Source organism: Symphalangus syndactylus, chromosome 5 (genome assembly GCF_028878055.3).
Source record: "Symphalangus syndactylus isolate Jambi chromosome 5, NHGRI_mSymSyn1-v2.1_pri, whole genome shotgun sequence".
Taxonomy (NCBI): Eukaryota; Metazoa; Chordata; class Mammalia; order Primates; family Hylobatidae; genus Symphalangus; species Symphalangus syndactylus.
The window spans coordinates 150,294,255-150,306,802 of record NC_072427.2 but is presented as its reverse complement, the minus strand read 5'-3'; the positions used below and the strand labels follow the sequence as shown (position 1 = coordinate 150,306,802).

General features: G+C 38.8%; 1 protein-coding gene across 2 annotated transcripts in view; it reads left to right on the top strand.

Moving 5' to 3' along the window:
• The window catches only part of NDUFA9 (NADH:ubiquinone oxidoreductase subunit A9), a 37,944-nt gene that overhangs the window by 4,946 nt on the left and 20,450 nt on the right, over window positions 1–12,548 (top strand). For both annotated transcript variants that reach the window (XM_055281044.2, XM_055281045.2), the window contains exons 2-6: window positions 255–425; window positions 787–884; window positions 3,706–3,797; window positions 5,006–5,147; window positions 8,501–8,603. In XM_055281044.2, coding sequence (XP_055137019.2) covers window positions 255–425; window positions 787–884; window positions 3,706–3,797; window positions 5,006–5,147; window positions 8,501–8,603 — 606 coding nt within the window. The remainder of the gene's footprint in view (window positions 1–254; window positions 426–786; window positions 885–3,705; window positions 3,798–5,005; window positions 5,148–8,500; window positions 8,604–12,548) is intronic.

Sequence of the window (12,548 nt, the reverse complement as noted above, 5' to 3'; positions counted from 1 at the left end):
GTTTAATGTGTTTTTTAAAAAATGTGACTTATCTTCTTAGGTAAATTACATTGTATAGGGTAGGGAGTATATTTCCTCATGTCCTGTGGATTCTGTGTTGTAGTTTGTGTTTATTATTGCCCTTGATACTTACATTGCTAAAGTACTGATTGCAAAATAATGTTACAAGATTTTAGGGAAAGGAGCTATTTGTGTTCACAGTTTTAAAAATATTAATATTTGCCATGCTTTTATACTTTGGGGTTTTGTTTAAGGTTCTGCCGTTACTGCAATAGCCACGTCTGTGTGTCACGGCCCACCCTGTCGCCAGCTTCATCATGCCATCATACCTCATGGGAAAGGTGGACGTTCCTCAGTCAGTGGGATTGTGGCTACTGTGTTTGGAGCAACAGGATTCCTGGGGCGATATGTTGTCAACCACCTTGGTAAGTAAAGTTCCTTAAGTTCATATGCTCCATTGCCATTGATCAGGATTGCCTGATGAGAAGCATGAGCTATGTTTCTCCTCATTTTAACAGTATTATGAATTCCTCTATCTTGGATGTATGTAATTTTTATTTGTTGTGACATTAAGAGCACACTCATGTTCCTATATAGCAATTATTAGGTTAGGAATAAGGGACTCTGAAAAGCTACGGCATCTTTAGCATGGCAAAATATTCTTTTTGTCAAACATAATATCAATTCACATACCATACTAGAATCTAAATATTTACCAAGTCACAATTGTATAATATATCCACATTATGTTAATATTGATCCTTTTTTCAATCCATTCTCTTTTAGGACGCATGGGGTCACAGGTAATCATACCTTATCGGTGTGATACATATGACATCATGCACCTTCGTCCCATGGGTGACCTGGGCCAGCTTCTGTTTCTGGTAAGGGCCTTTATGACTGATTGAAGTTGACAAATATAAATTACTAAGATCATTTTTGGGAGTGAGAGGCAGTATAATAAAGCAGTAATTTCTTCCCAGAATGGACCAAAGGCATCCTCTATTCCCAGGTCATTCTTTCAGCTAGGTTCCGCGATCTCCTTTGTCATGCAAGCTCTAGATTGGCAGTTGGCAAACTTTTTCTTTGAAGGGACAGATAGTAAATACTTCTGGCTTTGTAGGTTGTGGAGTCTTTGTCATAATTACTCAGCTCTGCCTTTGTAACTGGAAGTAGCCATAGACAATATGTACACAAATGGGCATGGCTGCATTTCATTAAAATTTTATTTACGAAATGAGGCTGCAGGCTGAATTTGGCCTATGGACTATAGTTTATCAACCCCTGCTCTAGACCTGTGCTGTCCAGTGTGGTAGCCACTGGCCACATGTGGCTGCTGAGCACATGAAATATGGCTGGTCTGAATTGAGATATGCTGTACACATAAAATATACACCAGATTTCAAAGACTCAGTATGAAGAAAAGAATATACAATTCATCATTAATAATTTTTTATATTCGTTACATATTAAAATAATACTTTGGATATATTAGGTTAAATAAAATATTAAAATGAATTTTACTTGTTTCTTTTTTACTCATGTGCCTCATGTTATATTTCTATTGGATAGCGCTCTATAAACATAAAAAAATCACAAATAGGGTGTTTTATAACTTGGTTGTTTAGTATAGATTTAACTTAGAACAGTCCTTTCTGAGCATCCCCTTTGTCGTCCTTTAATCTACAGATTCTTCCTTTAGGGCAGTAGTTGCCAGTGGGGTGAGGCAGGGGAAAGACGGTACAGGAGGGCCATTAAGGGATTGATTAATAGAACTCTTTGATTGTCACAGTGATTGGGGAGCCATCCTGGTTATTAGGTACAGGCCAGGGATGCTAAATATCCCACAGAGCACAGGACAGCCTCTTTCCACAAAGAGTTGTGCTGCCCCAAATGCCTGCAGCCAAGCTATTGATTGCTATATTCTCTGAGCCTTGATGCTTAAATCTACTGATCTTATAGCTGACTTCCTACTTGTATTGTCCAGTAAGGAATGGAGTTATACATTTTCTCTTTTAAAAAATATGTGCTAAACATCCTTACTATCTCTGGTAATATTCATACAGATTATTTGTAATCCCTTTAAACTTTGATTTATTTTCATTTCATTTTCACATTTTCATTTATTCTTGACTCAGTGTTCACAAGCTGAGTATAATACTTATATCAGAAATTTCTTATTTCCAAAATGTTTTTCTTCTCCGAAATCTTACTATTAAGTAACTTTTTGGTATTAAAGTTACAGAAGCTTAGCTTATTCATAGTTCTTTGTGCCTTAAGTTTGTTGGTCACCTTGTCAGAGCCTCAAAATTGAAGTATTTAAAAAGTGATAGTTGAAAACTTTTGAACCATTGGAATTAAACCAAATGACATCTATTCCATTATTTCTGCAGAGATTTATTTCCTGAGTGTCTAGCATTGACCTGTGCTCTGAGCACGTTTAGATGAGCAAGACCACAGGGAACTCAGGCTTATATGTTTAGTGTTTGTTTATGTGTTTATTTTCGAGAAGGACTATTTGGGGTGTGAGGTGCTGATTTCCCCACTTTAGTCTTTGTTTGCAACTGCTGTCTGAATGTCCATTTGGTTTGCCCACCTGACTGTGTGCCCTTGGGCCTTATCCCTGAAAATTTGGTTTCCTTTTATTACATCATTCATTGCCGTAGATTTTATGTATATTTCACTTAATCATCATAATAACCTCATGGGGTAAGTTGTGTTTTCTAGTTTTATGTGGGGTTTGAAGAGATAATTTGTACAAAGTTAGTACATGCCAAACTGGGATTTGCATTCCTGTCTGTTTGACTGCAAAGCCACTGTTTAGACTGTGTCTTTTAACCCACTTTCTATCATCAGTCCTAACTGGTTCTTCCTGCTGGGGCTTCATCTTTTTGTTCTTGAATCTGATTTTATAGTTTGTTTTCTCTTTTCTAAATTAAACAGGCATTTTAGTTCTCTCTCTCTGTCTTTCATCCCCACTTTCTTTCTCTTTTCCTTTCTTGCTCTGTCTCCTTCCTATTGCACTGACCCATGCATATGCACTTATTATTTGGTGCTAAGAAATTCTTATTACTTGTTATCTTCCATTGAAATGCTTATAGAAACCTGCCCTTGGCTCACCCTGAAGTTTTAGGTAGTTCTCTTTGACTCTTGTTTTTATGTTGTTAATGTAGAAATGACTAGATCTGGGGTTATAAAAGAGGAAAGAATTAAAAAGAGATAAGAAAATAGTCATGAATGGCCCCAACTAACACTAGTCTTTAAAAGACACTCTTCCTATCTTCAGTCTGTAAGTGGTTGCTGTCAAGAAGGGAAAGTCTATCCCCCTAATGCTCCTTGCTTCTTTGTCTGTGTTTCAGGATTGGAGACTTGGTTTCCTGGGTTTCTTTTGAAACTTAGTAAGGAGTAGTTGGGTGGACAAAAACTAATATGATCCATTAAAAATCAATAGCCTCCTTCTTAGCTCTGTCATTTGATTACCTGAGTAAAGTGTACTTCTACCTGTTTGTCTCCAAAAGAGTGAGGGAATCAGCAGGGAGTTTGAGACATCATTTCTGTTGTAATAAGTGGAGCTTGGATGAAATGGCACCATACTATGACGACAGCAGATGGCCCATTTTGAAACTTGCGTTGAGGAGGCTGCAGAAGTGTTGAATGCTGAGGTATACCCCTGTGTTTTCATCTGATTGCTTTCTGCTATTATAGGAATGGGACGCGAGAGATAAAGATTCTATCCGACGAGTAGTGGAACACAGCAATGTGGTCATCAATCTTATTGGACGAGACTGGGAAACCAAGTAAGTCTTTGACTCTCATTTCTTCTTTGCTTAAGTCTTACTTAGGGCTTAATAGACCTTTGTTGGGCACCTTCTATGAGCCAGCTATCACAGTGACATTTTCAATTAGTGAATAAGGGTTGGTTGAACAACCACTTGCGTACCCAGTGACACCCCTTAGGAGATGTAGCTGACATTAAGTCTGGTATAAGTCAGCAGTGTGATATACTGCCCATAAAAAGCCAGTATGTGGTATTGGTATGGCTGGTGTTGGTCCTGTACTTGGATCAGTCCCTATGGGATGGGGTTAAGAAATAGGATTTTGCCTGTTCTGATGTTTAGCAAACTGAACATTGGTTTTTCTTGTGTAGACAGTGTTCTAGATGTCTTTTCTGCATTGTTAATTGGAGATGGCGTGAGGACTAATTTGAACAGTTCTTTGTGTGGGTTATTTATTAACAAATAATGTTTCAATCCTATAGTCCACAACACTTCGTTTGCACCTCTTTTTTTAGCGTTAAAGTTTGACTTAGTTTTTTAATATATGTCTTCTCATCAAATATTTTATAAATTCTTTGATGACTTGGGGGTCTTATTCAACTTTTTATCACCCCAATGATTAACATAGTATATTGTACAGAGTAAACATTTAGTTAACATTACTGAATGAAATTGTTGACTGACTTGTTTTTAGTTTCCTTTTTTTCCCTTGTAGGAAACAAAGTCCCGGGGTAAGAAGTGATTCCTAACACTTCAGCAACCAGTACAGCCAGGTTTCTTTAAAGGGCCTCAGCCTCAGGATTCCCTGATAATGCAGAACATGATGTATACTGGATTTCTAACTTAGAGTAGGCCTTAAATTGTGTAGAGTAATGACAGTGCGCAGAGCTGTCAACTTTTTTTAAAAAATAATTTTGGCTTAAAAAAATTAAAATTTTTTGTTGTTGTTGTTGTTGTTTTAGAAATAGAGACAAGGTTTTACCATTTTGCCCAGGCTGGTCTTGAACTCCTGGGCTCAAGTGATTCACCCGCCTTGGCCTCCCAAAGTGCTGGGGTTACAGGCATGAGCCACCACACCTGGCCAAATTTAGCTTTAAGTTAAATCATTGCTGTTTAAAAGTTTAAGTAGTATGAATTTCAGTACTGTTATGAAAACCAGCTTATCACATAAAGCTTCGAGATCCTGTGTGTAGAGTTCTTAACCAATCCTTTTATTTTTTTTCTTCCAGAAACTTTGATTTTGAGGATGTTTTTGTGAAGATTCCCCAAGCAATTGCTCAACTGTCCAAGGAAGCTGGAGTTGAAAAATTCATTCATGTTTCACATCTGAATGCGAATATTAAAAGCTCTTCGAAATATTTGAGAAATAAGGTAAGTAACACATTTATCTGGGAAGTAGTTCACAGAGCCAGAGTTTCTTGGCCCATTTGAAACATGATCTCAGTGAGAAGGGTTTATCATCCACATATCTAGAATTAAAAGTTTTTCTGATTCCCTGCATCCAGAACTAGGGGTGTGTGTGATGTTTCGACATTTTGATTGATTGCCTTCTGTTTGCAGGGAACTGTGCTAAGGGGCTTCAGAGTTGGCTAGACCATGTTACTATTGGCATTCAGATACTTAAAGTTTCTTTGGGGCATCATTGAATTATACAGAAACTATCACAGATTTCTGCCAAAGGAATCATACCTGTGTCATCTACCATGGTTAAAGGACCATCTTTCTTTCTTACCCCTTGCATTGTAGTGGTTTTGTTCCATTCTTAAAGGGGCGATGTGAAGGCTCAGAATGACAGGGATTAATATTTGCCAGGGAAGATGCCTATTCATATAGTACTTACGCTCCTTTTACTCCCAGAAATGCCATACCTAGAGACTGACCACTTTAGTTTGGAGTCAGTCTGTAACCTAAGTGAAACGTGTTCATTGTTAGGGACTCAGAAGGGATATCAGTGTCTGGCAGTGTGCTTAACATTTGGATTCTGCCATATGGAAGCCTGTTTTGAGTCATACTGATAAGGACAACAGAGTTCCTTGATAATGGTTCCAAGTTTTTGACTCACCACATTAGTTTACTGGATAAACTATTTATTAAGCACCTACTATGTATCACATATTGTGTTAAGCACTGTGGCTACAGTAGTAAATAGAGAGAAAATAAGAGAGAGAATACTTGTGCCTGCCTCTGCCCAAACATTCATAAAATCTTCAGAATTTCATGACTGGAAGGGAATGGGAGGTGTCAATGGTGCGGAAGAGAGAAGAGTCAAAGATGTCCAGCCCTCTAGCTGAAACCACTGGGTAGATGATAGTACTGTTGAATAAGATGGGAAATACTTGAGAGGGACTAGGCTGTAGGGAAGTGACTCTTAGCCTTAGTCGCACATTAAAACCACAGAGGGAGCTTTTAAAAATTCTGATGCCTAGGCTGTGCTCCAGACCAATTAAAACAATTTCTGGGGTTGCGACTTCAGCACCAGTATTTTTTAACTCTCTCTAGGTAATTGTGAGTGCAGCAAAGATTGAGGAGCACTATTTTACTTGAGAGAATGGAAGATGATTGAGTTTTGGACTCATGTTTCAGGTGCATTTCAGATGTGTGTCAATCTTCCAGGTAACTGGTATGTAGGGTTTCTGATCCCGGAGGTCAGAAGAAAGGTCTAGGTTGGAGACAGAAATGTGGGAGTTACCAGCATTTGTTGTTAATTGAAGTAATGGGAGGAGATAAGATGGCTGAAGATTGAGAAGGTAGTTTCAGATTGGGCCCAGAACATACCAATGGTTAGTAATCTGGTAGAGAAGGAGGCACCTGCAGAAACCCAAACCAATGAAACAGAAAGACTAAGCAGGACATGATAAGGCAGAAGGGAAACCAGGAGAGTATAGTGCTAGGGAAGCCATGGCAAGACAGTCTCACAGGAGGAAGTGGATACTTATGAATGCTATTGAGAAGTCAAGCAAATATGAACTGTAAAGTCACCTTGGATCTACTGACCTGGAGGTCATTGGTGATCTTATCAAGAATAGATTCAGTGCAGTGGTTGGAGCAGAATCCAGAATGCGGGTGCGTGAAGAGTGAGCTGGAGCTGAGGAAGTGGGAATGATAAGGGTAGGTACATTTTCAGGTAGCTTGACTGGCAAGAAGAAGATGAAAGACTGAGAGGATAGAAGCTGGAGGGGGATGTGGAGTTGGTATTTTTTTTTAAGGTAGAGGATCTACATTGTTTACATGCTGGTAGGGAGATGCTGGTAAAAAGAGTGAGGCTGAGAATGTGGAAGAGAGAGTAAATTGGACAGGTTCCTGAAAAAGTGAAAGGACCTGAGCTCTAAAGCATTGAAAGTGGCACTGTTCCTCCCATCAGGTAAGAGAGGAGGAGAAAATTGTGCTTTATATTCCAGAGTTTGTAGATTTAGTGGTGAGAACTAGAGGTGGTTTTTCCTCTACTGTCTTATATTTTCTCTTTTATTAGAAGGCAAAGTTATTTACTGGAAGGAAGAGAAAAGAAAGGGATGTCTGAAATTTGAATAGAATAGAAAGTGTTTCATATTTTCTCATGGGAAAGTAAGTTAATTAGAGGAAAACACGGTTTTTGGGAAATGTTGAGGGCCCGGTTAAAATTGGAGGCATGAATTTATAGTGGTACCAATTCATGATTTTTATTGATTTATTTTCCTGCCAGCTGCTCAAGGCAGTGGGAGTGCCTGGCCCAAGGGAGGCAAATGGAGTTCTTCTAGGATTAGAATTTTGCCTAGTAGTTAGAGTAAAGGACAAAGGGACAAGGTAGTTTACAATATTGGCAAGAGAGCGATGAGAAGATGGTCTGTGGAACCTAATCTGGAATTCAGAGGGGAGGACAGGAACAGTCGGAAGAGTTGATACAGGGGAAGCAGAATCAGTGCACTAGAGTTCTTGAGAACGTTGAGAAACAGGTATCCCAGGAGCAGATGAACAAAGAACAAGCAGGCTGGAAATTGTAGGAAATGGACATCCAAGAGTAGGATGTCTTCATTTAATACCTCAGAAGAAGAGCAATTCCAGATGTTGATATAGTAGGTGGTGTAACTGAGTTAAGAGTGGTAGAGGTGGAAGGAAGAGGAGGTCATTGGAGTTGAGCAGCTCAAGAACCTGAGAAGTCCAAGCCCACTTGGACATCATGTCACCCCCAGTGGTGGTGGAAGTAGAAAGGAAGACTGAATTAGGTGCTGATCTCTTCATCGAACAAGAAGACTTGCCTAGGAGGCTAGCAGATGATAACAAGTAAGGATAGTATAGCAGTTGAGATTAGGAAGATTAGTGACTATTCCCAACCTCCTTTGGATATGTAGGTACTGGTGACACTTCCACTATTGTAGCCTGCTGCCACCATACTGTCCTTTTTCTAACAGGCTGCTAGATAGTTGACACAAACCAGAGAATCTGTAAATAGAAGGAAAAATGGAGGCTGAAAAAATTCTACTTTGATTTTTCTCCTTCTTCAATGTAAGCTTCCCTTAAAATAAATATGGGAAGAGACTCAACCAAATCTGTAAGGTGCAGGACATTTTTGTGGATTATATTTTTTAAAAGTTCTGTGTAACTGAGTTTTATGAATTACATGATTACCTTTATCTGGAGGAAAGTATCGCCTTTGAAATACAAGTCATGTCTTACTTAATAGTGGAAAGAATGGACGCTTTATTCACTTGTCTCTAAACTCAAAACAGCTTTGTTTGGTTATTGTTTAGGCTGTTGGAGAGAAAGTAGTGAGAGATGCATTTCCAGAAGCCATTATCATAAAGCCGTCGGACATCTTTGGAAGAGAGGATAGATTCCTTAATTCTTTTGCAAGTGCGTATTCTTTCTTAATGGTAGAAGAGAGGGATACTGATTAATCAAGTTGAAGTTGCTCAAGCTAACAGTTTTCTTTGACAGACTAAGGATATATTTTTTCTTTCCCAGTTGCCTTTTTCTCCCCTAGGTTTATATTTTCATAGTCAATGTAGTCTTTGTTATATTCCATATCAAAAGAAGCAACTTAGATTAATGGAAAGAGCATGAACTTGGGAGTCAGAGTCTTGAGTTTAAGTCTTGGCCCAGCTACCTCTGTGACCTTGGCAAATATTCAAATATCACATGGAATAGTGTCTGTGTCCTAAAATCCCCTGTGTTATACCTATTGATTCTTACCCTCCTATCCACCCCCAACCCCAGACAACCACTGATGTTTTTATTGTCTCTATAGTTTTGCCTTTTCCAGGATATTATATATATGGTTAGAATCATGCAGTATGTAGCCTTTTTAGGTGGACTTCTTTCACTTAGCAATATGCATTTAAGGTTCTTTCATTTCTTTTCATAGCTTGATAGCTCATTTCTTTATATAGCTAAATAGTATTCCATTGTGTGTATTCCATTGTATTGGATATTGGTTTATCCAATTTAGATGTTTCTATCTTGTTTTTCCCCCTGTTGCTTGTGTCCACCTAACTCTGTAATAATTGTACTTAAAAAAATGTGTGGTAAAATATACATAGTATAAGATTTCCCATCTGCTATGGGCTAAATTGTGCCCCCTCATAATTCATATGTTGAAGTCTTAACACCATTGTGAATTTATTTGGAGTTAGGACTTTTGGAGGAAATTAAGGTTAAATGAGGCCATAAGGGTGAGGTCGTAATTCAGTAGGATTGGTGGCCTTATAAGAAGAGACAAAAAGAGAGATCTCTCTCTCCCTGTGTGCACATACTGAGGAAAGGCCATATGTGAGGACACAGCAAGAAATCTGCTGTCTACAAGCCAGGAAGAGAGCCCTTACCAGGAACCAAACTGGCTGGCACTTTGATCTTGAGTTTGCCAGCCTCTAGAACTGTGAGACAATATATTTTTATTGTACAAGCCACCCAGTCTATGGTATTTTGTTATGGTAGCCTGAGCAGACCAAAATAGATTTTGGTACCAAGAAGTGGGGTGCTGCTGTAACAAATACCTAAAAATGTGAACGTGCCTTTGGAACTAGGTAAAGGTAGAGGCTAGAAGAGTTTTGAGGTACCTGGTAGAAATATGGACGTTAAGGGTGATTTTTGTAAGGTCTCAAATGGAAATGAGTAATATGACATTGGAAACTGGAGGAAAGATGATCCATATAATAAAATGGCAAAGAAATTGGCTGATCTGTGTGTGTTCTAGTGGAAGGTAGAACTTGTGAGTGATGAAATTGTTTATTCAGCTGAGAACGTTTCTAAGTACAAAGTATTGAAGAAATGCCTTGGTTCCTCCTGACTGCTTATAATAGATTACAAAAAGAGAGAAAGATGAAAGGAAGAAGGACTTGTCAAGCAAAAAGGAACCAGAACCTGAAGATTTGGAAAATTCTTAGCTTACCCATATTGCAAAAAATGAGAAAGCTTGTTTTGAAGAGAACACTAAGAGTGTGGCTGAACAACCGTTTGATGAAGAGATTGTGGATGCGACTCACCAACTAATAAGCTATCTCGGCAGAAGCCAGGAATAGAGATGAGATTACATCAGCCAAGTCACCACCAGTTTGAACTAGAGGGGGCAGAATGAAAGAAGCCTGTCTGACTTCTGATATCCTACAGGACCAGACCACAGAGCTATTTGGCTGTGAATTTGAGCTATTCTTCAAGAAAAGGGAAGAATGACCCCAAAAGTGGTTCAGAGATGTTTAGAACTATCTCTTTGGTTTCAAAGGATGGGGCCATTGCCTCAGTTTAAACAGACCACATGGTCTTTGTCAGAGGCCTTGGAGTTGGGACCACCCAGAGTCTTGGAGGTACAGCTGCCTGATCCTTGGGGATACAGCCCCCTGGAACCTTTGAGGTATGACCCTCTCAGAGCCCAGCAGAGCTATTGGGGTGAGACTGCTGACCCAGTAGGTCCTGGAAGTTAGAACTACCGCATCAGTGGGTCCTGAAGGTGAGACCACCACTTCTATGAATCTAGAAGGCAATGCATCTAGGCAAAGAAGATTATTCTTGAATTTTAGTAGCCACCCTAATAGGTGGTATTTCATTGTGTGTGTTTTTTATTAGATTCTAAAATCTAATAGAATTTACCTTGCTAAGTTTTGGACTTGCTTGGGACTTGTTACCCTTTCTTCTTTCTTACGTCTTCCTTTTAGAATAGGAATGTCTTATCTTATGCCTGTCTCACGGCTTTGGAAGCACATAACTTGCTTGGTTTCACATGTTCATAGTTAGGAATCTTGCCTCAGGATGACCCACATCTTGAGTCTTACCTATATCTGATTTAGATAATATTTGGATGCGACTTTGGAGTTTAGAGTCTTAAGACTAAGACAAGATTAAGACCCTTTTAACTATTTATAAGAGTACAGTTCAGTAGTATTAAGATATTTACATTGTTGTACAACCAATCCCCAGAACTTTTTCATCTTGTAAAACTGAAATTCTGTACCCCTTAAACAACTCCCTGTTCCCTCCTTCCCCCCAGCCCCTGGCAACTACCATTCTGCTTTTGGTTTCTATGAATTTGACCACCTCATATAAGTGGAATCATACAGTATTTGTCTTTTTGTAGCTGGCTTATTTGACCTAGCATAATACGCTCAAGGTTCATCCCTGTTGTACCACGTGATGTGATTTCCTTCCTACTGAAGGCTAAATAATACTGTGTTGTATGTGTGTGCCACATTTTGTTTAATAAGCCATCCATCAACGGATACTTGGGTTGCTTCCCACTTTTGGCTGTTGTGAATAATGCTGCAATGACCATGGATGTACAAAATATCCCTGATTTCAGTTATTTGGTGTATGTACTGAGAAGTGGAATTCTGTAGCATATAGTATATCTATTTTTATTTTTTCGACAAGCCACCATAGTGTATTCCATAGTGGCTGCACCATTTTACATTGCCACCAACAGTGCACAAGGTTTCCAGTTTCTCCAGATCTTTGTCAACATTTGTTATTTTCTGGTTTTTTGATAATAGCCATCCTAATAGTTGTAAGGTGGTATTTCATTGTGTGTGGCTATTTTGTTTTTGTTTTTGAGATTGGGTCTTGCTCTGTCACCTAGGCAGTGATACAATCGCAGCTCACTGCAGTCTTGAACTCCTGGGCTTAGGGGATCCTCTTGCCTCGGTTTCCTACATAGGTAGGACCACAGGTGTGTACCACCACACCTGGCTAAAAATATATATATATTTTTGTAGAGACAGGTCTTGCTCTCTTGCCCGGGCTGGACTCAAACTCCTGGCCTCAAGCAGTCTTTTTGCCCCAGCCTCCCAAAGTGCTAGGATTATAGGCATGGGCCACCATGCCTGGCAACAATGTGGTTTTGATTTATGTTTTCCTAATGATTAGTGATGTTGAACATCTTTTCATGTGCTTTTTGGCTACTTTATTATTTGGAGAAATGTCTATTCATGTCCTTGGCTAATTTTTTAAATTGGGTTGTTTATTTTTTGTTATTGAGTTGTAGGAGTTTTTTTATTTATTCAGAACGTTAAATGCTTATCAGATATGTGATTTGTAAAATTTTCTCTCATTTTTTAGTTTGTCTCTTCACTCTGTTAATTGTGTTCTTTGATGCACAGAAGTTTTAAATTTTGATGTAGTCAGGTTTATCTGTTTTTACTTTTGTTGCCTGTGCTTTTAGTATTGTATCTAAGGAGTCATTGCCAAGTCCAATGCCATGAAGATTTCTCCTTTTGTTTTTGTCTAAGAGTTTTAGAGTTTTAGATCTTAGGTTTAGGTCTTTGATCCATTTTGACTTAGTTTTTATATATGGTATGAGGTCAGGGTCCAATT